Genomic DNA, 26,318 nt, shown 5'->3' with positions numbered 1-26,318 from the left:
GTTCCTCCACTGGGAGCTGGTCTCTCATCCCATCAGCTACCCGTTTTGCCCAAACTTCAATAGCTTTGTTAGTCCAGCAGCTTACAATTGCAGGACACAAAGTGACACCTGCAGCTGTATAAATGGACTTGAGAGTATTTTCTAGTCTCCTGTCCGATGTCTCTTCCAAAGATGTGGCTCCAGGGACCGGTAGAATAGTATATTTAGATAGACGAGAGACCGAAGGATCTACCGAAGGAGTCTCACAAGATCATCTGCTATCTGCAGGAAAAGGATAGGAAGATAACCGCTGGGACATCTGAAATTTTTTATCCGGATGTTCCCAAGCTGAAACCAGAAAAGTATTTAGTTCTTCTGAAATAGGAAAAGAAGTAGCCTACCTTTGCTTTGCTAAAAAGAAAGACGGTCGTGCAGGACCCTTTTCCTCATCCTCTATCTGCAATACCTATCGGACTGCAGAAATTAATCCCTCTATCCCTTGGGACACAGGCTCCTCTTGGAGGTCCTGGGATGAATCCTAAGTATATTCGCCCTCCTCTAAAGCCAGCATCTCCTCCTCCTCTGAGTCATCCGACTGGAGAACTGAGGGTAACTGTCTCTTTTTTGAGAGGGTCCCGATGACATGGCACGGAACGGTGTCATGTTTTTTTTGTTCCCCTCCATAGACGTAGCTATGGACCGCGCCCATGCCAGTTCTTCTATAGTAGCTGACCTGGAAGCTCCTCTTTCTTTTCGAGAAGCCTCCAGCTCAGCAGAGATGTGACATAACAGATGAAAACTGCTCCGCCCAAGATGGCAGTTCTAGCATCCTTGGAGAATCTTGAGCCAATTGCTTTGGATCACACTTGTCACACAATATGGAGCTAGATGACTGTTCCTGTGTAAACTTTTCTGCACACTTTTTGCAGGTAAATGACTTCCGAGAAGCCTTAGAGCCCCTTCCAGCCATGGTGCATACAAACCCCACACAAAAACAGCAAAGGGTTAACAGATAAAGACTGAGATATGCAGAGGTAGGAGAGGGCAGAAAAAGAGTATCGGCAGTGCTAAAAATGCTAGGCACTTTAACAAGTAACTAATTGCCGTTACTGTGCTCTCCTAACAAGCCTAAACCTCACTGTGCACTTACAGGACAGGTCTGGCTTAAAGTCTCAGCTTAGCAGTATAGTGTAATGGCCGCAGAGCACACTTCAGAGAAGCACTGGGGCCACTGGGAGGAAGAAGGACTCTGGAGTTAGGCTCCAACCCCCTGCTATCATGCTCAACTTCAAAGCAGTAAGCGCGCTGTGTATGTACCACACAGCCCCTGCTGTACCAATGACATCTCTGTTAATCGGAGCAGCTTCTGTAAAAAAAAAAAAAAAAAAAAAAAAAAAAAAGCCTGTTGTTTAACCTGGCTACCTCGCTAAAGGAGGAGCCAGGTGCATGCTTACATACTGCCTGGCTGCCGGCAGCGGTTAGACTAACGGGACCTCGGTGCGCGCTGTGTGCAGCGGCATACAGTACCCTAGAGACAGTGGTCTCTGTAGTCGGGGACCCCAGGCGAACTGCAAGCAGTTGCAAGTGGGTCTCCCTCGGCAGCCTCCCACATAGCAAACAGGCAGGGGCGGACGTTGCCTGTCATTTCATATTGCTTCAGCGAAGCAGCGCTATTCTAAAACTATACAAACCCATAGGAGGATTTGATAACACTACCATCTCCTCTCGGGCACAATCTAAGACCAAGCTTGTAGGGGGGGTTAAGAGGGGGAGGAGCTAGTCGCACTTCTACAATTTAAAGTGCCAGCTCCACCTAGCACACGTCTATACTACACTGTCATGAAGCCGCCAGTGTCCCCTAGTGGATGAAGTAGAAAATGGTTTTGTTTTCTTTTTACTCATTGGAGTAAAGTTCAAGAATTAGGAACAATGGCCCTCATTCAGAGCCGCTCGTTAGCGGCAGTACGCTCGTTCCGAGCGATGTTTGCACATCTGCGCATGCGTACGGTTTTTAGTACGCATGCGCGAACCAGTCAGTGCGGCCAAAAATCGTTTGTACGCTATATAGCGAGTGCCTGCTATTTTGAGTGACAGAATGAGGCGTATGTGGGTGGTAACAGGGGAAGGTGCTTGAAAATGGGGAGTGGAGATCCGAACGCAGGCGTGCTTAAAGGTCAAAACGGGCGTATTATGGGTGTGCATAATTAATTCAGCAGCGTCATTGACCACGTCACTGGGTTATTTTATAGCCAGAACTGCTCGCAAATTTGTGGTAGCAAACACCAACCACAAGAATAGCGAGCAGTTCATACGCTGGTCGATGTACTCGATTAATCTAATAAATAGCGGACATGACGTAGGATGCGAGCGGCCAGGGGGCGTTTTTAACAAATAAACGAGCGTATGTTTTGCTCGCTCGTTCAGACTTAGAGGCGTGAACAGACTACAATTTGCGAACGGATCATTTGAATAGCCACCCCTTGTTTTTGAACGAACGACCGCAAATAGCGAACGGCTCTGAATCAGGCCCAATATTTCCTACTAATTAATGTTAGATTCAAATTTCAGTTTGAGCTTAATATTTAAAAATATATATTTTGTAGTTTCTATATCTTCTTTTCAAATAAGAATGAAATAGTCAATGCAGTGATGCCAAATGATCAGGTATTATGTCAGATAAAATTATGCTCCCAGAAGTTTCATGAGTAAATTACAATAGGGAGACAAGAGAATCTGGTCCCAATGGGTATGTATTACTTTAAAGGTAAAACTGTTCAAGAAGTTTAGAATAAATTATATACTAAAATAAAAGTATATTCTCTCAGAAATAAATAAATTTGTAGTCTGTACAGATTACTCTCATTTTTATTAAGTAAAATCTAGCACAGTCTAGCCCTTCACTTGGTCTAATCAAGGTATAAAGTGAAGAGACATCAGCCGTACAAAATATAGAATTATCTTCCCATGTTAGTTGTCTCAGAGTATTTCTAATTTGTGAATCTCTGAGATAAAACAGTAGTTGATTACCAAATTATTCAGAAAAATATCTACATATTTTGAATGACCAGATGTAATAGTCTATATAGGTCTACCTGGAAGGTCTGATTTAAAAATAATTAATACATGTTAATATGACCAATACTCAGATAAACTCAACAATATTGTTCTGTTATCTTAAGATACCTGAATTATAATTTTTTAAATGTCCCTCTTTGAGTGAGTGTCGATCCCTTATATAGGGGCCGCAAAAGAGAATGTGATCGGTGGATCCCTCGCTCTCCTGTGTCCATCTTCAGGGGGAGGTGTAGCGAATAGGCCCTCCTAAAATATGCTGTTCTCAAAATGCATAACATGTCAAAGTCTATTCTGTATGATGTTCTGTCATTTTATATTCTGTATGAAAATGGTATCTTTAAGATGTATGTCAATTGCTATCCCATGGCCCTCTTCAGGGAGAGGTGTAGCGGATAGGCCCAAAATAATCACCAGAAATTATATTTCTTATCTATATATGTGATAAACCAGCTGCATTTGATGCCCTGTAGTTGACCTTGTGGTTGGTCCAGAGGGGCTGATGGGTACACTGTGGTTTACGACTTGTGATACCTTTGAAGCCAGCCACACCAGGAAGAGAGGGTGATAACCATCCAGAACCATTGTGATTTGAGGAATGTTTACACAACTGTGTACTGGCCTGTGTCAGTTGAAGAGGGGAGTTATGCCAGTGGTTCCCAAACTGGGTGCCTCAGGACACTAGCAGAGGTGCCTCAGGTTGGTAGCCCAGCACCAAATATATATATTTTTTTTTATGGTCAATGTAATTTAAATATGTGGACAAACAGAAGTGCAAACCTGAGGACTATATGTGAAAGAACCCCAGTAATGTATAAAGGACCCAAATTATGTTTGAAACCGTGCTAACTGCAAAGAATAGGGCAAGTACCATGTGAAGTTCAAGACACTCCCTTGAAATATGAACAATTAATGCACTCAACTCTCTCGGGGAGGAGACTTGTGGCAAGCGGAGGGGCACAGTGGAGGTTAATGATGTGTGGTGATCTCCTACGCGTGTCGGCTCTCAAATGGCCTTCCTCAGGGAGTAATTACTCAGGAGTCCGTGTCTATCTTCCCTTCCGGCCCACGAGATCGTGGGACAGGACGAGATTTCGACACCGGCACACTGCGGAGACCCAGCCAGCGGTCTGCTGAATCGTGGTCTGGACATCGGCAGCGGCCGGAGTGGCCGAAGACCGCCAGAAGAAGCGACCAGGAACGGAGACTAAAAGAAAGAGACAAGGTGAGGCCCCACCAAGACTTTGCAGACATTGACTATTTACCCCTCCCCCAGGTTCTGTCCCCCATTGACTCTGAACACCAGTACATGCAGTGCAGTGGGTGTGGGACACCCTCCCTCTGCATCCATTTATCCACGTCACTGACTTGTTCAGGACCATTCCCCCAGCTACACACCCCATTACTCCTTTCCTTTACTCCTCCTGTTACCTGCTCTTACACCCATCTGGTTTATATTGCACATGCAATATTTGTACCCTCTAGGTCTACCCATTTAGTAATCATTAACAGTACATTTTCCAATTAAAATAGAGTTTATTTTACTTACACTGGTCTTTGGAATCATTAATTGTTCATATTTCAAGGGAGTGTCTTGAACTTCACATGGTACTTGCCCTATTCTTTGCAGTTAGCACGGTTTCAAACATAATTTGGGTCCTTTATACATTACTGGGGTTCTTTCACATATAGTCCTCAGCAGAGAGCGATCCCCACTTACATAAAGGTGGCTCACTTATGTTCCCTTGTTCTTATTGTGTTTGTAGATTTGGAGAATCTATATAGGGATCAGCAGCACTAGTAACTACCCCATTATATCATTAGTGAGCGCGGAGGCACGGATCCACGTGATCCTTCTCTTTCATAGAAGTGCAAACCTGTCCACACCACACAACTGAACCTAAGGATGACAGGTCAGCACAGTTTACTACATACTAATTTTTTTCTGAATTTCTCAATAACAAAATATTGGCTTAGGGGTGCCATGAAAACAATAATGATACTCTAGGGTGCCGTGATTCAAAAAAGTTTGGGAACCACTGAGTTATGCAGTCACACATCTTTATAACAGGGACCCTGTTGGTTTGGCCAGGTAACCCTGTTTTGGAAATCACAGTGGCCCTCTATTGATCTCAAACCCTGCTGACTTGATAGCGAGAACCTGTTTAAGTAGGAACAAAGAATTAGAGATCTATAAAAAGAAATGCCATCCAGCATTCAAAGTCCATTTCCGTGGAGCAGCCTTCTGAGGTTGAGATGCACCTGAAACTAACTTAGTGAGCTCCAGCACGCAGATATATTGGTAAAGTCATATTCTCAGATTTCTCCCTTTTATTTTATCTTCTGAATTTATTTGCATAATCTGTGTGTTATTTTATAAAAATTTTTGGTAACTAAGCCTTGAAACTATTTTTTGGGATTAAACATTTAATTCAGCATACTTCTCAGTGAATCTTATTGAACTTGCGAGCCTGTGAGGCCCACGCTACATACCTGTGTATAACTGAAGGTGATTTATTAATAATTTGTTTGGAGATCGCAAGACTCCAGAGAAAAGACGCGTACACGCTAGACAATATTTATGAATGATAACAATATCGTTCAACGATATATTGTTCATATCGTCCAGTGTGTATGCACTGACCTACGAATGATGCACGCTCACGCGGGTCGTTAACTATGTCCCCAGTTGGCTGTACAAGCAGCTCAATCTGGGAATATCGTTAACGATGCCATGCTGCCGAATGCAGCAATCCCCCCACCCCTCGTTGTTGCGGGTATCGGTAAGTGTACTTAATGCCGGCACCCCCACCAGGCCCGCCGCTGCAGATATCGGTTCATAGACACATCGTGTAATGTGTACAAGCCTTAAACTTGCGTGATGGCAGAAAAGTCGTGTAGTTTGGCAAGTGACCTAGGTGTGCCGGAGTCACGACCAGCTGATCCAGATTGCTGTATCTGTGAGTCCGCCCGGGATTGTGGCATGGGATATGAAAGGTTTTGCTTACATAGGAAAAAATTCTGTAGGGAAATTTTCAAGTGTCTGACGCAAGTAGTTTGACTATTCTTATACAATGGATTTGGAGCGCCAGCCCTAAGCCACTTGTGGTGGCTTATGTCCTCATTCTACCTGTGGTGCCTCCCGTTGGTGGTGTGTATGACATATAGTCCTTGTGCTAGTCACTGTAGCTATATTTGTGGTTATTCAGCACTGTGTAACATTTTCTATAATATTTATGCAATATTGTCTTCTATTTGATATGTATTTGGTATGCGATTCAATAATCCATTACCTTTGTTAATGCTTTTTTTTCTGTGTTGTCCCTTTTTGTATTTAAAATAAAAAAAAGTTGATAAAAATGATGAAAGAAAAATAAATAAAAATCACTCTTGCAACATCCAGCAACAATACTTAATAGATGTCTATGGGAGCATCCTTGCAGCATATTGTATCTGTGTGTTTGAGATAAATAAAATCTTTGTGGAAAAAGAGATCAGTATGACATGACATTTTACAAAATGCAGGCATACCGTCCAATCAGTCGCATTTTCCACAGATTTGTACACTGAGTGCAATAGGCACAGCTGCTTTTTCATGGGTAAACAAAAGGCATCTTTCTTGTGCTAGTGATTTCCAAGCTGACAAAGTGCTGACTGAGATTAGTCGCTCAGCATCTGAACTATAAAATTGACAATGGGAAAGAGCCGCCACATTTTCCATAGCAGGTGGCATTTTATATTGGCACGGAAAGAAACACAGAAAACCCTACAAAATGCACTAGCATCGGTAGCAGGAAATGAGCGGAGAAAAGAAGATACAGTAAGGCACAATATTTACATTATATACACAAAAAGAAATACTCGTTTTGCATAACTGTGAGAAATTAGATGTGGGTTTTTTTTGTTATATCAGGTGTACTGAAGAACTAATCATTTCCAGTAGATATTGCAGATATGGCAACACTGAAGGTCCAAAAGCTTCATACGGTTAGTGGGAAGACGCAATGGGCGGTATTAAATTGTTTCGCAGGCCGGATCTCTCGTCTAAAGTGACGGGAGATCGCGGGGCGCTATTCAATTGTTACTGCTTTTCGCGCCCAAAGTGGTCGGGTTTGGCCGCGTAAATCTGCTTCCCCTGACCAAAGTGCTGAACACGATCGCGAAAAGTGCCATTTGAGCGCCCAAACAGGTCACTTTTCGCCCATTTCAGCTCGCTCCCCCTGGGGCTGTGAGCTGAAATGGAGCGCTGGCAGCTGATCACGCCCGACAGGAGCAACAATTGAATAGCTCCGTCGGGCACGAAGGGCCTGGCAACAATTAAATTCCGCCCTCAATAAGTCTCGTACGTCAACATCAAGCCACATGCTTCATCAAGCTATGGCAGTGGCTGCTAACAGATACTAGGACAAAGTATTTGTTGTACTTCCAGCTTTAACAAATTTGTAACATATTCAAACCTATTTTACATAACTTTATGATTTGTGAAAAATATGTAACAAAGTCTGAAGTTAGAATATTTGAAAAAAAAAAAGTCTTTATTTTTATATTTAAACATCTTTCTTCAACAAGTCAGTTCATTCAGCTCCTATTTAAAGCAGCAGAGAGACATTGGGGTACATCACACGGCACATCAGACATTCCACAAGCCTTATGAAGGTTTTCTGTGTAGTCTTCACTAAAGTGCATGACCCCAATGTGTCATATCTAATGCAGTGAACGGAGCCCTTTCATCATCACAAAACAAAACATCCTTTCAGCATCTGGATTCTGCTGGATGCTGTAAATAAAAACTAGAAAGAAAAAAAAAAAAAAAGCAGAGATACAAAATGCATATGAAATTAAAAAAAGGGCACTAAAGGACATGGTGGCATCCATCAAAAGTGATACACTGCTTTTATATGTGCCAATTATTTGGCACCTATAAAATTAGGCTCACAAATAGGCATTTTTCCATATCTGGTAAAGTGACCCAATGATATTTAATGAATGCCATCCTATCCAATATAATGCGCCTAGTAAATTGCACTTTTTTTTTTATACTGAAAAGGTCAGTAAAAAAAAAAAGGCGTTATAATCTCAGTGATTCAGACTCACAAACTGAGTTTGGAAATGCCTGGTTCTCAAACTGGCTCAATAAAGTTATTTTTGTGGTATAATTACAAGAGGTGCGTTGTATACGAAAGGTGGATGTCTAGCACTTAGATGTCTCACAATGTGGTAAATCGACAGCTTCTCATTCTTAAGAGTTTATTTTTTATTTATGCATGTTATAGGCCTCAAGAAAATGGATACGTAAGTGGTATGCTGCAAGTAACGTTTTTCCAGACTAAAGTTTTCAGGAACATCTAGACCAGGCTTGGGCAAGATGTAGCACTACAAGTCCCAGGAGGCTAGGACGTGGCCCCACAACAGCTGGATAGCAGCAGACTGACAACCTCTGATCAAAAAAAATAGAGATGCTCTCAATGTACCACAACATGAAATGCTAGTATGTCGAATTGTCATATAATGCAAGTATCATTAATACATGTTCCTGTACATTGGTGTATATAAAACTGCTTATTGACATAGCTTTAGTAATAATATATTCCTTAATGTAGATTATAACTTAAAATATAAGCTCTGGTCAACATAAAAGCTAATGAACTTCCAATATTCCTGTAATTTAGGGAGAGAATATATTATCACATACATAGAGTAAGTAGAATACTGTGACTGCCAAGACTGCTCAGGCTAGATGTCCAAAAGAAAAGGTATTGGTGAGTTGAAAGCCTTTACCCAGAGTAGAACCACTGGTGGCATCACAGGATTGCTTATACAACTATTCTGCAGTGGGGTCAAATATAAATAATTAAAAATGGAGCTGAAATGTGATTGGTAGGAAAGGAATAGCATGTTACTCAGTCATTATGGAGCAGCTTGCATTGGATAAAGAACAGGATTGTGATCTGTTTCATAGATTATAAACGGTGCAATTTTTCGCTTAAGAATTCTTCCACACTGTCTGTGTTCCACTTGGTAATGCTGAGTTCTTCAGAGATGTTCCCACTGTCATCCAACAGCTTTAGCACAGGATCAGAGCCACGCACATACTGTATGGGGGGAGAGCAAATACATTTTATACAAAACGTAGGATTTCAGGCTAATGTAATAAGTGAACGTCATGTGTGACTACAACAGGCTTCTTAAACAGCTTACGTTCTACTACTTAGCTATAAGTATGTGGAAATGCATTTCACCAAGACTAGCAAGGTTGCAGAACCCAAATTTGGGTGTAGCAACTATAAAAAGTTTAATAAGTTGACTTCCAGAATGCCATAGAATTTTTACATGCAGCTATCTGCATTAAAATACATACAGCCAGAATTTAACAGAGGCCCACAACGGTTTTCAGATCTCTCTACTTTATAGTTTCTAACAGGTGAACAGGGAAGAGACTGTATTCTCAAGCTATATATCCCCCTTCTACATAGCACACATGTGCACGATTACCCAAATCTTCAAACAGATCAGTGACCCCCAAGATAATTTGTAGCTCTCCTTCCCGATCACCTATGGTCCTATCAGAATGGCTGTTCTCATGCTCTGCCCAATCACAGCACAGCCATTCTTTTTTGTTTCCCCATGTGCCAGTTGGAAAGAGGTAAAGGGGATCATAAACAGACAAAAATTATGACTCTGTGCAGTTTAGCATCCCTGCATTAACACCTCTAAAAATGTACATGGAGAAATGCAATACGATTATTATTATACATTCGCCTCTTAAAATTTATATTAGACAAGTACAAAAGGAGAATAAAAACAACAGAATTAAGTCTCCCCAGGGTATGCGCTTAAAAGATTCTATAAAAGCCAATTTAACATAAAAATATGGTATTTGGAGGGAATAAAACTATACCTTGATCTGCAGGCCCTTGAAAAGCTTGGGCTTGTCACTCCTGACAAAAGCTGGAAACAGAACAAAACAATGAAAGGAAGATGGAATAAAAAGGTGCTCATTGGAGTAGTCCATCAACATCATGAAGTGATGCCCCAATCATTTGTCAACAATACTACTGACTGGTGCTTTAATTACACTCAAGATGTAAAATCCAAGACTTACTGCACACTCCTTTCACTAGTATTCTTATACTTGGTTTAATAATTTTCACAACTCAACATATATATTTGTAAAGATATGCTTCAGTCTTCACACCTAGGGATTATTGCTTGAATAACACCATTACAAGATGGCATGTGATAGGATTCTATTCCAGAAATGTTCAACCCATGTCAAGTGTGTGGCTTGGCTGAAATCAGTCAGTGAGTCAGACCACTAGACACAGAATTAACGCTAGTGCTTACCAGAGCCAGACGATACTACAAAAAGGTCATTCCAGTGCCCCTTCAAAACAGTTACCTCCAGGACAGACATCTGTAGCTTTTAGACATTCTTCAAATTTGTCAGAAAAACTATTGTCCTAATTCAAACGTTATGCTATTGAATAGAACATATAACCGCCTATAAATTTAAGGTATTCTAATAAAAGAACAGCAAGACATTGGTTCTCATATTCACATGAACAAAAGCAGGAAAATCGATGCAATAAATACGGTTATAACTTTAGAAGGACTTTTTCAAATACAATGATCTAAAGTAAAATATAAAGAGCAAAACAAGGGAACTCCCGTCAGCAAGAGATGCTTTGCTCAGAATCGCAACAATGCTTGTAACAGGGCACACGTCTCTTCATTATTTTCTATACAGTTATAGCTAAACATGCTACATGGAAGCTGCTACTAATAGAAATCTCACCATGTATAACTCACTAAATGTGTAGAAAAATTATAAAAAAAGGTAACGCTTATAAATGGTGCACAGCTCTATATTACACTTTTATTACTACTCTCCTGAGTGAAAATGGGTGGGATAAAAAGAAATAAAATAACCGTTTCCTCGTTACCCACAATGCAACACCTGGGCATCTTGCCATCAATAGAAAGTCGCTTTCGGTCTAAGCTGTACATGAGCATTTGAAAGCTTAGTGAAAATGTTACTCCTGATTATCTGTTTTCATTTGTGAAAGACTTTAAATGGGAATGATTTAACTGCACGACTTAAACATGATCGCCTGAAAAAAAACACAAGAACAGCTGAGGCACCCCTTTTGCTTAATTTGAAAAGCAGAAAAAAATTATTCAAATGGGAGTCAGCAGATGCAATAGTCATGAGACTGTACTGTGCCAAGTATTTCCAGCAAAAGATTACACATCTTCAAGATTTACAATATGGAAATCAACAAATAATAGATTTCTCCAATCCTGCAATTTAAGGGTCTGGTAATTGATAATGACAAGCAAGGGTGGGGGTAGGACAGGGAACAGAGAGCAAGACGTGCCAGGCTTTTATTACTGGGAAAGGCAGGAAGCTCACGCTAAGATTTAGGAAGGCCTGTTCCCTGATCAATTCTACATCTTAATAATCCCCTTTTGCTGCCAGGCAACAGGCAGACAAAAATATGACTTATAGAGATACTACACATTGGCATTTCTGTAAAATATTAAGTTTAGCTTGAACTGCTGAGGATACTAAATCCAAATGTACCTTATCAAGCTAATATTTACTACCCAATATTGGAATTTGCCAGCAGCTTGGCTGGAAACAAAGTGAAGTCTACAAGTACATAAATATTTTAAAATAACTTACCCTGGACTTGTGGGAACCTCCCTAACTTTCATCCGCAGACCTCAAGAATAGCCCCAGCATACATCTACAAATTGATACAGAATGTGGTTAAATCTGCAAACACCATAACTGCGGTTTAAAGCTCAACGATCATGATGAAACTAGACAATAATAAATACAACTGCAGCACCACAAATTAAGCATTTAAGAAATACAGAAAAGTAGTGTTCGTTCTAGCACGCTGTACCTGTCACAACCCGTGCAGTTCCTCTTCCTGCCTGGGGTGTCTCGATCTGTTCTGGTGGTCCTAGCTTACTCAGCTGATGCAACAAACTGCTGATACATACTAGACTTTGCTAGAAGCACCAGAGCAGAGAGTAACACCCCAGGCAGGAAAGAGCAAGTGCGCAGGTTGTGACAGGTGCAGAGTGCTAGAATGAACACTAGAAAAGTAGCGTCAAAAATACATACACAAGTCCATTAGCATAAATACATAATGATTATTACAACCACATGTAATTAACATTTGCTTAAATTAATTAAGACGCATATACAGGTAATTTTTTATATATCAGACACGTACTGACAACTATACACTTAAACCAGCACAATTTTTATAAGTACATTTCAGCAGTGCACTTTTTATTCACAAACTTATATTTTCCATGAATTGTCCTTGGCCAATATAAGTGTGCCTTTCATGCAGATTTCCAAATATTAGTAATAATACAGATCTGTATATTATTTACATTAGATGTTCCTGTGACACTGATCACAAGTGATCATTCAGAGAGAGTACTGAGTGCCTGAACATGACGTTCCAGTGATAAAAGACAATTGTTATCTGTAAGAGAGTCCTCTGCCTTCTCACTCCTGTGTTTGGCCCATCAATCTCTGTGTTTCCTTATGTGCAGCAAGTCTTATTCAGCTCATCATGCTGATTGCATTATTTTTTTTTCCAAATCTCGTACTCATATGTACCCCTGATCTTATCTCGGTATAGCCTTCCTCCAGACAGCACTTCTGGCTATTCCCCGACACGTCCTACCTCTACGCTTTACTCCTACAATGTGTGTGTATTTACAATTTCTTAGACCCTATATATCATCTTCTTGAACACTACTTGCTCCACTGCATCATCTATTTTCTTCCTATTCTTTCTAGCAGTTCTCTAATCTCAACCCATGTACTGTTTTATCCCACTTTACTCCTCTCACATTATTATCCCACTGGTATTGTGGACCCAGTCATCTGTCCGGTTGCAAGGATTAAATAATAACCCTTTTCCACCAAAATTCTGGGTCTGACCCTAAGTTGGAACAGAGTTCCTATCCGGATCAGACCCGGAATTTAGCCGGCGCCGATACGGGATATTCCCGAGTCGGCGCCGCTCACACCAGAGTCGGGTCTGCAAAGACACGGCTTTCCCGGCGTGAAAGTGGATGCTTGGAGATGAAGTCATCTCCAAGCGCCACTGAAGCCGGACCAATCGGCTGGCTTGCAGCGCACTCCAGGTCATCGTGACCTGGAGCGCGCTGTTCTCACAGCAGGTTTTCATCCTGCCACTTACCTGGGTTGGATTGCCGGGTCACTCGACCCGGCAATCCAACCCTCTCCCCTTCTACACCAGGGAGCTGCCCGGGTTAACCCTTCAATAACCCGGATTTTAGCTCCGGTGTAAAAGGGGTATAAGTGAACCACATGGGTACCTGTTACTGAATAATTAGAGAAGAGTTTGCTGAAGACAAAAATAGTGTTTACCCTGAGCAAGGGACGTGGACCCTCTTCCGTGTGTTGAGCCAAAGGATTTGTTAAACAAAGCATGCCTGGTAAGTTGATTTACACAGTAAAGACTTCCTTGTAGATGTAATTTTTAGCAAATACTCAGTTGTCTTGCTTTAGTTTTACCAACTGAAGCACAGGGTATGCTAACTTGCTGAAAGATTTTTTGGGGGAAAAGGCAACAGAAATTTGTCCATGACTAAATATGGAAAATATATGACGAGAGAGTAAAGTTTGCCATTTATTTATGGTCATTGCAGGAGAGTCTCTCCTTCATAGTGATTTAGCATGTTTTTAATGTTTCTATTCTCTCAGTTTCTTCCTTCTGTTTAGGTTGTGCAATTGTCTTTCCCTTCTTTTGGTTGGCAATTAAGGGGCCTATGTATCAAGCCATTTTTTACATAACATTATGCATCTGCATAACTGTATTTATCGATCCTATGTACTAATCGCACATTGCAGGATATTTCACAGAAATCTCCTGCAAAGTGCTAATTATCACTTCAGCTCGTAGTCCCCATTATTGTCAACGAGGACTACGATCTGACCCATTATGTACTAAACTCGAAAAAGCGAAGCTTTTCGGAGTTTAGTACCGGTAGTTTACACCATATGGTGTAAACTACTGTTTGCCTATGGGCGTTCCAGGGGCAGGAGAGAGATCTTTCGATCCCTCCCTCTGCAGCCCCCGGCCAGTACCGAAGGCGGACGCTGTGTGCATGCGCAGTCCCCGCTTCCCCCGGGAAAGTCTTTCACTTCGGTGAAATACTTATCCGAAATGACGGGCATATAACTAGCGGGGGCAACGGTTACCGCAACCACTGTCTCTGCAAGTTCCCGGTAGTACATAAATATTAATGACGAGTTGGATTGTTAATAATCCCGGCAGTACAGCGATTGTTAATACATAGGCCGCCCCTATGGGCTTCTGTGAAAGTCTGTTTAAGGAAAGCAATCGCAAAGTCACAAACATACGTGTCAGGTACAAAATAAATGCAGATTAAGTCATGTTCAAAAAAGAATGAATAGAGCTCATCATGCATCAAAGCAGAACCAGCAAACAAAGCATTGTTGCAACTAGACACTGTTACAGTCCTAACTGGATGCTAATGCATGTATGAGCCTAATAAGACTGCCAGTTCCAATCAGCAGCTGGAGAAGATGAAAGCATCTGACAGTGTATGTGATCATTAATGGTGCGCTGCTGGATCCAGCATTAAAGCACTACCATTTGCTACATAAAATATACTTATCTATATCTATGACCCCCGCCAGTTGGCAGTCAATCAATAATAGTTGAAAGGATTATTTCCAGCTATAGTAATATATACAAATTTGTACTGCACAGACGATACTCAGGGCATTAAGTTACTATAGTCGTTGAGCTACTGTTCCCACCATGCCTTGACAGAGTACATTAGGAGCTGTAGTTCAGCACTTCACTTGCTAATTCCCTGGTACAAATTCATTTCTGGCATATCAGACCTTTAAGCAAAGTGAAAACTGTGTTTTGACTAATTTTAAGAGACTACCATAGACATTCTGAAACTACATTTGGCCCTTTAAACCTGATCATATGCAAAGGCTGCGTCCAATTTAAACAAGTCATCTTTGTTAAATGCGTTTAAGGGCACTGATGTTGCAATGAAATGCAAAAGAATTTGACATTCTGCACATAAGGCTTTCTGGCCTTCGTATCTGTAGACATAATAAAGTGTACTTGTGTCTTAACAAGAAAGGATGATATTCATGAAGCCAACAGCTGCGCTTTGCGGTTTCAAGCTGGAATGCAATTCAATCAGGTTCATTTAGAATGGTTGTCTGCAAAATAATCTATTTTGACTTAGCAATGACACACTTTGTGAATACAATCAACACACAAGACAAAAAAAAAAATTAAAAAATCAGGATGCATTTACAGTGTATCCCCACTTCTAAAAGAAGTAGAATTAGTATTAATTTAGGCCCAGGGTAATGAGGGCAGTGCTCTGCAGCTAGTTAGCATGATAAATTGAAGTTGTAGCATAAGGTCATTCCCTCCCCTTATATACTGCTTTTGCAATCATTACCGACTTACTGTATATTGATCCATATTGACCCAATTAGTGCACAATTATATATCCATTATGCAAATTACAGCACCTCACCATAGGACTACCGGATTGCCTGCAGTTAGTCACTAATCAACGGGAAAGGAGTGTAGGGTTAAATAACAAGACCAAGGACCGTTCTCAGAACCAAGGTAACAAGCACATTAGAAACCTTGCAGGCTGATCATGGTCATGTGAGCTGGAATTCTTTTACCTGCCATCATGTAAACACCCCACTCCCAGATGAAAGTGTATGTAACTTAGCATATTCCAAACTATCTTTAAATGTTTGTCCAATAAAACTAGGTTTGTATACAGCATGGCATAGTAAAGTTTGGCAAGGGGAGACATTTGGTTATTAGGTATACACATGTACATGATGGCTGTAACCAATCTCAGATCCTTGTGTGTTATAGTGGCCCAACTGTAAAGTGAGACAGAAGTCAAGGTTTATACTTCGTTATTTCTTGCTTAGGGCTCCCACATGGGCCCGATACCGTGGTCAAGTACAAATCCACTAGATCAGTTTTCTGGATTTCTTTAATCATGCACAGGTGAGGTCATCCAATTTGCTTTGTCTGAATCCCAGCTGTTTCAACAGACATAAATCCTGAAAACATTACCTGTTGGTGGTACTTGGGGACTGGAGTTGAGAACCAGTGCACTAGAGCCTTGTCTAATGCACTATTTTCTCATATGTCTGTGTGACCATACCAAGCTGCCACTTCTACATCAATCATCACTAGGCTACAAGCACCCTCTTTAATATTGCAATTTCATGTGTAATCTGTCTGTACCGCAGTAAAGCCGAAAGCAATAATATGACCACGTGAAAGATGGAACCTAAATTATTCATGTTGACTATTTGTTCTGCGAACTGTAAAGCATACAATAGTGTTCAACTGAAATAGACACACAAACAATAAACTCTGGTTATGGACTATAAAATATAATAGAAGCAAATTGCTGTGCAAATGGCTAATGTTATACAATGTGAATGTATGCATATTAGAATTTTAGTATGGCCAGATACAACATGAACACTCAGAAAATAAGTAGGCTTTTAAACCAGCGCTATATTTAGCAACTTTCAAATGTGGACAATTTCTAGTGCTGCTACAATTTCACGCACAGTTACATTCACCTCCAACTCATCTTTCTTATACACCGCAGTAGCACCTTGCATCTGAAGAAGAAAACATGGACTCACCTTAACTTTAGAACATATTTTGGGAAGAAAAAAAAAATGGATTCTTATTTGAAGAGAGATGTGAACCCAGTTACTATCTATATCTATTATATATATATATATATATATATATTAGTTCCTTCTCTAACACACGTTTGCTATTGCTGAAAGATTAATCAAAGCCTCTTGTTCCAGCTCAATCCTTTCTACCATTGTAAATACCAGCGCCCCTGTAGAACATTGCTCCTCCTAAGATTTAATGGATATACTGAAGTAATAGTTGGGGTTGGGAGGAGGGGAAAGCTTAAGGCTGGTGCAATAGAATGCTACAAGGGTGGTATAAATATGCTGATGATTTGGGCTGTATAATGGCATTTAATGACCAGCTGTTCCACTGCATAGTGTGACTTCACATGGTGATTAAGTATTTTGCAAAGTCCCATCTGCTGAACAGCACAGTGGAAGCCCAGACATTTTTGCACAAATTGTACAATTTAATGTCGCTGCCACTTAACATTTGGCTCTAGAGTCTAAATTTGTAGATATTTGCCCAGACCTGATATATGAATCTCCAGCTGTACCCATTACATAGAAAAGTCTCAAATGTGGCTTTAAGAACTATGCACATGGAGTGAAGCACACAACTAATAAGCATCTCAATCATCTCCTGCTTTTGTCTCATGTATCTGTTTACTTGCTTAATGGAGAAGATTAAATGGAAACTATTGCAAATTTCAACCACATTTAATTTTACAGAACATACGAAATCATTTATGAAGGGTCTCCCATACATAATAAGAGACACAAAACTCTGGGACAAAAAGCAAAGACTGCAGCCTGTTAAAGGAGTGGGTAACCTAGACTGTATACAGAGTTACTGACTGGGGCACTCAGCAGCCGCCAGACGTACCTGGCCCGAGAAGTCACTCCAGGGTAAGATGTGAGCATCACATGGTCAGCTTACATCCTACACTGGGGCATCTTTGGTCAGGTCCAACCTGCCACTTCCTAGTCACATGGTTGTATTCTGATATGTACAGCAATGCAACGGTGGTGTCTACCTATGTAAGTTGTTATGAATCCAATTGCGGGCATGAAATGTAAAATAAATAAATAAATTGCAGTCGTGGGGTTTTGCTATTCATTTCAGGGACTGAAAATGGTGAGTCAGTCTTTTTTCTCGCACCTCCAGAGCAAGTCTGATTTTTCCTAAAATGAATTTATTATTTATTAGGAAAGATCAGCAGGACTTGCTCTGGGACCCTGGCGACACCCCAAACCCCCAAATCCTAATTAAGCAATTGGAAGTTTTCAATTTGCTTAATTACTCACCATCCAAAGCGGTGTCTTCTGCATCCAGCGTTGGGAGCAGGACAAGTGTGTGAGTGTTTGTAAGTGTGTGCATGAGTGTGTGTGACCCCCTCAGTAGTCAGAGCTGGGAAAACTACATCTCCCAGCAGCCCTTGCACCTCCCGGCAGCTCCCTGGACTCCTAACAGCCCCCTCCCCAGTGACAAGATGGAAGGGAGGCCACCAGGAGCCACGGAGGCCACCTGAGACCCCCCGGAAAGTTGTGTATTTTTTTTTCTACACGCCGAGGGGTTTTCAGAGCCTACAACCCTGCGACCACTTTTTTTTTTTTAATTGGATACCGCGGGTATTGGATACCTGCTGTGCATACCCGCTGTAATCCAAAATTGCGTGCAAGGTTTTTTACATCGTGCCCAATTGAATCACCCCCATAGGCTCTGACCAGGTGTGAATCTACCAAAGCACAATGTGAAAACCTGACAACTTGTCTGTTAGAGAAGTAGCTTACTAAAATCACAGGAACCTACTTTAGAGGACTGAGAGCACGATAAACATTTATATAGAAGTACTATAAACATATGAATTACTTTACATACATGATTATAATCAGTATTACTCAGCCTTTGATATTTATTTCAGTGTCAAATTTAAGTTACACTTACTCTTTAAAATAAAAAGTTAAAATAGCTATGAAAATTGATTTAATGTTGTGTAATGTTGTGAAAGATACTACGTTACTAGTTCTGCACAACAGCCATCTGCAAGTTTGTCATACTAATATCTGACCAATACAATATCTGCTCTTTCACAATACACACAATACAGTATTACAGAATCCATATTAGTCATCTGAATTCTTCAAGTACAAAAAATAAATCAGAAATTATTTAAAGTCTTGACTCAACAGTTGTCTACAAAAATGAGAAAAAAAAATGACTTTCCATTATGATTAATGATATTTGTCTTGCAAAACATTCTTCTTACATTAAGCCAAAACAGATTTACAGGTAACACAAAACCAAAAGCACATTTCAACCAAGTTACTGTCATCGTGTAATCCCCCTCAGACAAGCAATCTAAAAGGGGTTGGAATCATCTGAGCATTTCAAAAAGTTAAGAGAACCACAAAACCTGTTAATACAGATTAAAAAGGTTTATGAAATCCTATCTCCTAACCAACACCACAGGAATTGCACTGTTAATATTTCATGAACGTACCAGAACCATCGATAACATCTTTACGTAGGAGTTTAGCTATGACAATTTGTAACTTTATACTTTAGAAAAGAACATAAGCTAGCCATCTATTATACAAGTCTAAAGCAACATGACTGAAGAGCTAGCAGAGAAAAGCATAGAATATTTATTGTGGCAATATGACAAATTGAGGGATAGTATGTGGTGATCAAGACTAAAAAAAAAAACAAAACAAAAAAAACCCACCAGTGAATGGAATCACGTAAAACTAGTCATCCCACCTAATTTAACCACAAGTATAAAATCACATGGGTCTAGTCAGACACATCCTAAAACCAGACAAGGAAAAAAGTACATTTGTAATATTTACTCTGCATTTAGCAATGTACTGTATCAGACATTATGAGGGTGGCTCATATAAATGAGATACAGGTCATGCTAGGTCGTTGATATGCTCGTCGGCTTGTGCGCTTGGGGAAACTTCCAGTGTGCACTGTGTGGAGATTGGTGTGCTCCAACGCATTTCGGCCCCTAGGGCCTTTCCAGAGGAAGGTCCTAGGGGCCGAAATGCATTGGGAAACACTGATTTTGCACCAGATGCCTAAATCTGTATCCCTACAGCCAATCTGCACCTCCATCACATATTACTTACATTGTAAATTTGTTGTTTACATGAGATTATTTGTTACTAGCTGGGATACCAGGCGTTGCCCGGGTTGAAGACTAGACCCTGAAGTACACCTGCAGCCTTTGTTTACATTGTCCTCGCCTATAACCCCATTCCATTGATCCTGAATGCAAACAGTGGCGTAAGGTGGCCGCGGGTGCAAGGGGTGCGGTAGCCATGGTGCCCGAGCTGCCTCTGTGGCCCGCCGCTCCCCCGGCACCCAGTCATGCACACAAGGTGGGCCGGTCCAGTCAGGGCCGTCGAGGGGTCCCAGGTGTCAGCAGTGTTGATTTGGTTACAGCTGGAGCACCAGCAGGCAGACATGGAGTGACAGTGCCGCGGGTCGCATTGGCAATTGGAGCTCGCAAACTGCCAATCAGGAGCTGCCACTGCTGATTGGCTGCGGGACCACGAACGCCGATTGGCTCGCAACAGGCGTCAGATTCAAATTGCGCCGGCACTGTCAGTCCATGTCTGCCGCTGCCTACTGGTGCAGCCATGCACCAAATCCACACCTGCTGGCACACAGGGAGAGAAGAGAGGATGCTGGAGGGACACGGGTTTTGAGTTGCTGGGGGGGCATAATGTGTAAGGGGCTTTACTGTGTGGCATAATGTTATAAGGGGCATTACTGAGTGGTATAATGTGTAAGGGGCACTACTATTGTGTGGAATAAAGTTATATGGGGCACTACTACAATGTGGCATAATGTGTGGTATAACGTGTAAGGAGTATTACTGTGTGGTATAACCTGAATAGGCTCTGTGTGGGGCAAAATTATGTTTTATTTTTTAATTTTTTTTACCTCTGGGGGCCCTTTTAAGATCTTGCTATGTGGCCCACAAAGTTCTAGTTACACCCTTGGATGCAACACAGAGGGCTGACTAATATATATGGTCACTTTAAAAAGGACTAAAGGCCGGTACATACTAGGCGATGTCTAGTGTGTACCGACCTCATAAGCGTGGGGACCCGGAGGGGTGCCGGCATCGGCAAGTGCGTACACACCTTCCGACGTCGGCAGCGACGGCCATACTGTATTCGGCAGCATGGCCCACGCTAGCGATGCCGCCCATCAGATCTGCATGCAGGTCGGACGGGCGATGTCAATGCGCAAAAGCGCGCACTGTCAGCAACAGAGAGTACACATAAGATGATGTGTCAGATACGTCGTCCGACCAGGCCGACATATCGTCTAGTGTGTACCCGGCATAATTCTGGATTTAATGTGAACTTGTATGAGTCAGAGTTTGACACTTGCTCAAACTGTGAGGTTACAAGGATCTTTTGTAGCTTTCACATAGGTTTTTTGGTCAGACTGACAATTTCCCCTGGAGACAGCCCTTGAACCTATGTGTAATTTAAGAGTGTTCCCATATTTAGGGATTGTGTGACAGTGTGTTGCTCTGACGAAGTTCAAACCTAGGCAAAAATCTAATATTGGTCAAACTACACCACCATGCCAAATATGGCCGAGCTAGGCCCAAAACCTGGGCATGCATAAAGGACAGACCGACACACTTTCTCGCTTATTACATATTAACCAAACTCTACATTGTTTTTTTTATCACCATGTACTGACACAACCTTAGACCCATCCCACACAGGGGTAGAGCGAAGTACATTTTCTATTGAATTATTGCAATTAAATGAGATGGCCACGATGAGCTTTACCGGAATGCGACATTTCTAAACTTTCCTTGTATCCCATAGAGGTGCACAGGAAAAGTAGCAATTTTGAGAGTAAAGGGTCAAAACATCATGGAGCTGGTCGGCGGCACATCCTTTGTAATGTGACCAGCCCTTATGAGCCTCAACACATTTTTATTGTATGGCTGAGTTGCTAATGAGCTACTTAACTTACAATTTAAGCGACAGACCCTATAACATGACTATGATGTGTATGCTTTTCTCTATTAATTTGTTTTTATTTGTATGAAGGAGCTTTAAACCTTACCTTTCTCGATTCAAGATGTGCTTCTTCCTGGCAACACTGTCTACAGAATGGATCAATCTCATTCAGACCAAACTGCCCAAGCAGGTCACACGAGCTGCACAAAAGATTACTGGAGAAGCCAAAATCCCTGCATGCTTCTGATGATAGCTCCGTACCATATGTGGATACCTGAAAGAATGCATTATAGAATTATATTTATACACAAGTGTTCAATAAATGCCATATTTAAAAATATATGCCAGTTCTCATCTGCTGCAAAGGCTATCTCTGGGACTTAAGGACTGGCTCTGGGTGTATTCTACCAACAAACAGCATAAGTACTTGGTGACTGGCGCTATATATATGCATCTTCATAATGTAAAGTGCCAGCCATTGAACATTTAGGGGGCAATTCAATGGTTTTTGCCGACAGCTCTGACAAATGGGCGCCCGACGGAGCAAATCAATTGTTGCTCCGTTCGGGCTCGATAGCCGCAGACAAAGACATTTCAGCCTGCACCCTCCTGAGGTGGCGAACAGATATGTGCGATAAGTCCGTGGTTTGAGAGCGAAAACTGCTGTTTGGGCTCCCTAACTAGGACTTTAGGCGGCTTCAGCCATTTCATGCGGCTATACCCGGTCTAATTTGGAATTACAAGCGTAACATTTAATGGGCGCCCAAACAAAAAAAAATAGTTTGAATTGCGCCCATAAGATGCAAAGAGAAAGTGGGAAGAGCAGTGGCAGTGCTCTGACGCTGGGGGATAAAGTGACTGATGCATACAGGGGTTTTAGTTGAAAGCGACCAGGTGAAACAGTGCAGGCTACTCAACTAACTTGAACGTCACTGTGTGAACGTGATACAGTAATAATACTTAATTTTCCAGCAAACTATTATTATTCAAAACTAACTACTTGCTGATCCTAGCCAGAATACCATAATACATTACTTAATCTCCATCTTCTCTTCAAGCTGATTTGTGCTTCTCATCATTAATACTGCATGCTTCTAATTGAGTTTAGTATTTAGTTCTCTAGTTCAGTTACCTGCCCAACCAGGTTAAGTCGCGAGAACCGGCATTCTCCAACTTAAATACTAGCAGCCCGAGTAAACATTGCGCTGACTTGAATAGTTCCGGGAGCTCCCTTACAACGGTATTCAATTCACCCTTTGGTTCTCTACCACACTAAAAAGATAATTTGTTTTTGTCAGAAGCCAATAAACCTACGTTTTGTTTTTGGAGCAATGTTTTCCAACGCCAGTTCCCAAGGACCCCTAAAGGAGCATACACAGTAGACAATATGCTCCCTGAGCGATATCGTCTAGTGTGTCCCTGGCAGGGTGTGCTCAATGTCGTTCATGACATTAAACACACCCGCTGAACGATATAATTAACGATATAGCTCAGCGCCGGGCTCTCTCCCCCATTCCCCAACATGCAGCAACCTGACGATATCGTCAGGTTGGCCTGCATGTTTGCCTGATGAACGACAATGATGAACGACCGGCGAGAACACACAACGTCGTGATCGCTCATCGTTTTGGTATAAAAAATGGATGATATAGTTAACGACTGAACGATAACGATATCGTTCAGTCGTCCACTTTATCGCCCAGTGTGTATGCACCTTAACTGTTTCCCAGATCTCCTAGTTCGTGCACAGGTCTTGTCATTACTGACTGACATTTTAAAACATCCACAGGTGATGCTAATTATTTCACTTGCGATACAGAGATCTGAAAACCATGCACTGCTAAGGGTACATAAAGACTGGAGTTGAGAAATCCTGTTTTGACGGGAGGAAGCCAGAGGCAACACACAAACAATGGGATAACATGCAAACTCCACACAGACAGATCATGACTAGGAACAGAACACATGACCTCATTGCGGTGAGGCACCAATGCTAGCCACTACACCATTCATGATGCTTAATTAGGTCTGGTATGTAGAAGTTAAAATACATGATGCAACCTTTTGAATATCCCATTTAGATTGTCCAAAGTGACAGATCTATATGAAAACACTTTCCGTCCTGGCATCTACGCTTTGCAGTAGCATTAAAATTTACATTTGGTTGCTTTATTAATGACAAATAGAATACCTACAAGATTCAATACATTATATGGAATTTAATGTACCCAACTTATGATATTTTTAGCCACACATAAAAGAATTTATTGCTTTTAGATGTCAAATTTAGCAATTTGTGTACTGACAGCATGAAAGTTCTCTGTAGAGAGAAATAACAATGTTCTGCACAGCGAATGAGGGAACTGGAAACTGCTCACATATAAATCCTGACATTTGCCAATGTAAGACCCTGTGCCAGTTCATATAGGGGCCAATGTAAAACAGTATTTATTTTCTCCTCACTCATGCAATACGTTATTGTGCATAAACACAGAGGTATTTAGTAAACCCGTTTAAGATACACAAGTTCACGGTACAAATTTAAAGCCCAATTAAATTTTGACATTTATCCACTTATAGCCAAATAGAATTATAGCACTAATAATAAAGAATGACACCAAGCATGAAATTAAATTACTGGATAAAAGGATATCACCTTGTTTGCAGTTTACATTTATTAGTCTTCTTTTACCGTAATGAGCATGTTAGTAGATTCCAAATAATGTATGGTGAAAACCAATTAGCTTTAAACAAATTTGCAAATGAAGGCAGAAAAATCCTGGTGTATGCAATTTATTTTTTCTTGCTGGCACTTGAAGGGAGAAATATAAAAGGATTACAAGTGACCTTTATCTATTTTTTTCCCCCCTAAATGTATAGGAAATCACATACACATGACACGACCATCTGAAAGCCTAATAACCTGCACCAACACTTCTTATGTGCTGTATTATCACCGACAAACCAGTCTCCATCCCAGTAGGGTTTAGTCTAATTTCATTACTATGGGCAAAAACTCCTACATCAGAGGTTCCCAAAACTCCAGCATTACAGTCCACGTTTTAAGGCTATCCCTGCTTGAGCACAGGTGACTTAATTCATACCTGTCAATAAGATTTAACCATCTGGACTCAGGCATGAATATCCTTAAAACCTAGACTATAATGGCAGAGCTTGGGTACTTCTGTCCTACATACCAGGCCTAATATGGCGCTGCCACAGCCCCATCTCCCCAAAAAATAAATAAAATAAACAAGACAACTGCGGAAAAGCAATTAATACCAGTGGAAAAATCACCTATGGCACTGGGTCATCTCACAAAAATGGTGAATTTCCATGGTAATTAAACTAAAATTTCTTGGAATATAATTGTAATTTGATAGTTTGCCATGGTTAATTTCAAACAATAAAAAAAACCCATACAAAATTAAAATGCAATATTTCCATTAAACGTTTACTCTATTAGATCCTGCACTCTGTTAGTTTTTCTTTTATGTGGGGAAATCTATATATAACCATTGTTTAAGTTTTAATTGAAGGAAGTGAAGATGCAGAAAGTAGCTACCACTTGCCTAAATGCATTTAGACCTTGTGCACAATACCTGTACAGTGCGTACAGTAGGTAACAGTTTCTTAATTTCCTACTTTGCCTAAAAGCTTCAGACAATGTGCACCATGCTGTAATAGCGTTCCCGCTAGGCTGTTTCAGCGGGGCGCCGCACCCTGTCCTATTTGTAAAGGGCAGAAAGCACCCTTCCCTCTGGCGCGGCACCCTGCTGAAACAGCCTGCAGATTCGTTCCCCTCCCACGGGCCGCAAGCCTACAGCATCCATTCTCAGTGACCCGAGTGGTTCGGGGCTGCCCGGCATGTCCGTAAGTGCTGGGTACGCCCCAAAGAGTGATGAAAAGGGGAAACGTCATAAAGACACGCCTCCTTTTCAGGCGCGCGAGTAGAAGTGCACTTTCTCTAGGTCCGGCACCGGACCTAGAGTGAACACTACCTGTAACATATACAGAGTTTGGATGCCATCACTTACAATTGCTGCATTCTGATGTCTTGACTTGCAGGTGGGAATTCAATTGATTTTTGCTAGTCCAAAAGTAATGGGCGCATCAACGGAGCTATTCAATTGTTGTTCTGCTGTGCGCGAGGGGCATGGGCATGAAGCGACTAATCCAGTCTAAACAATTGGGCGCGTCCGAAAAACTGCATTTTGGGCACCCGGACTAATGAATTTTCGCACAGCTCTGATCGCCACCTCAGGAGGGTGCAGGAAGAATTAACAGGCGCCCACAGCATTCATCGGAGCAACAATTTAATAACTCTGTTGGGCTTCCAAAAATAATTGAATCTCATCCTCAGTATACATTAGTAAAACATATTATAAAAGGAATAATGCACAGTCATCTGTAGATTATGGACATTGCAAGTATAGTGTATATATATTTTCCCTCAATATACAGATTTCCTGTTTTATTTATCCCTTACCTAAAGTGCATTCAATTTTGTCTTTAG

The 26,318-nt window shown here is 41.3% G+C and overlaps 1 protein-coding gene across 1 annotated transcript in view; it reads right to left on the bottom strand.

Moving 5' to 3' along the window:
- Positions 1-7,559: 7,559 nt before the first annotated feature.
- Positions 7,560-26,318, bottom strand: part of SELENOF (selenoprotein F) — a 37,104-nt gene continuing 18,345 nt past the window's right edge. The window contains exons 2-5 of the mRNA XM_088481954.1: positions 21,909-22,076; positions 11,738-11,801; positions 9,950-9,999; positions 7,560-9,143 (exon numbers count right to left, since the gene is read on the bottom strand). Of these exons, the coding sequence (XP_088338080.1) occupies positions 9,012-9,143; positions 9,950-9,999; positions 11,738-11,801; positions 21,909-22,076 (414 nt within the window). The 3' untranslated portion in view covers positions 7,560-9,011. The remainder of the gene's footprint in view (positions 9,144-9,949; positions 10,000-11,737; positions 11,802-21,908; positions 22,077-26,318) is intronic.

This window comes from Taudactylus pleione, unplaced genomic scaffold (genome assembly GCF_031769625.1).
Source record: "Taudactylus pleione unplaced genomic scaffold, aTauple2 ptg000017l, whole genome shotgun sequence".
Taxonomy (NCBI): Eukaryota; Metazoa; Chordata; class Amphibia; order Anura; family Myobatrachidae; genus Taudactylus; species Taudactylus pleione.
Note: the sequence above shows the minus strand (reverse complement) of the source record. Positions and strands in the feature narration are given on the sequence as shown.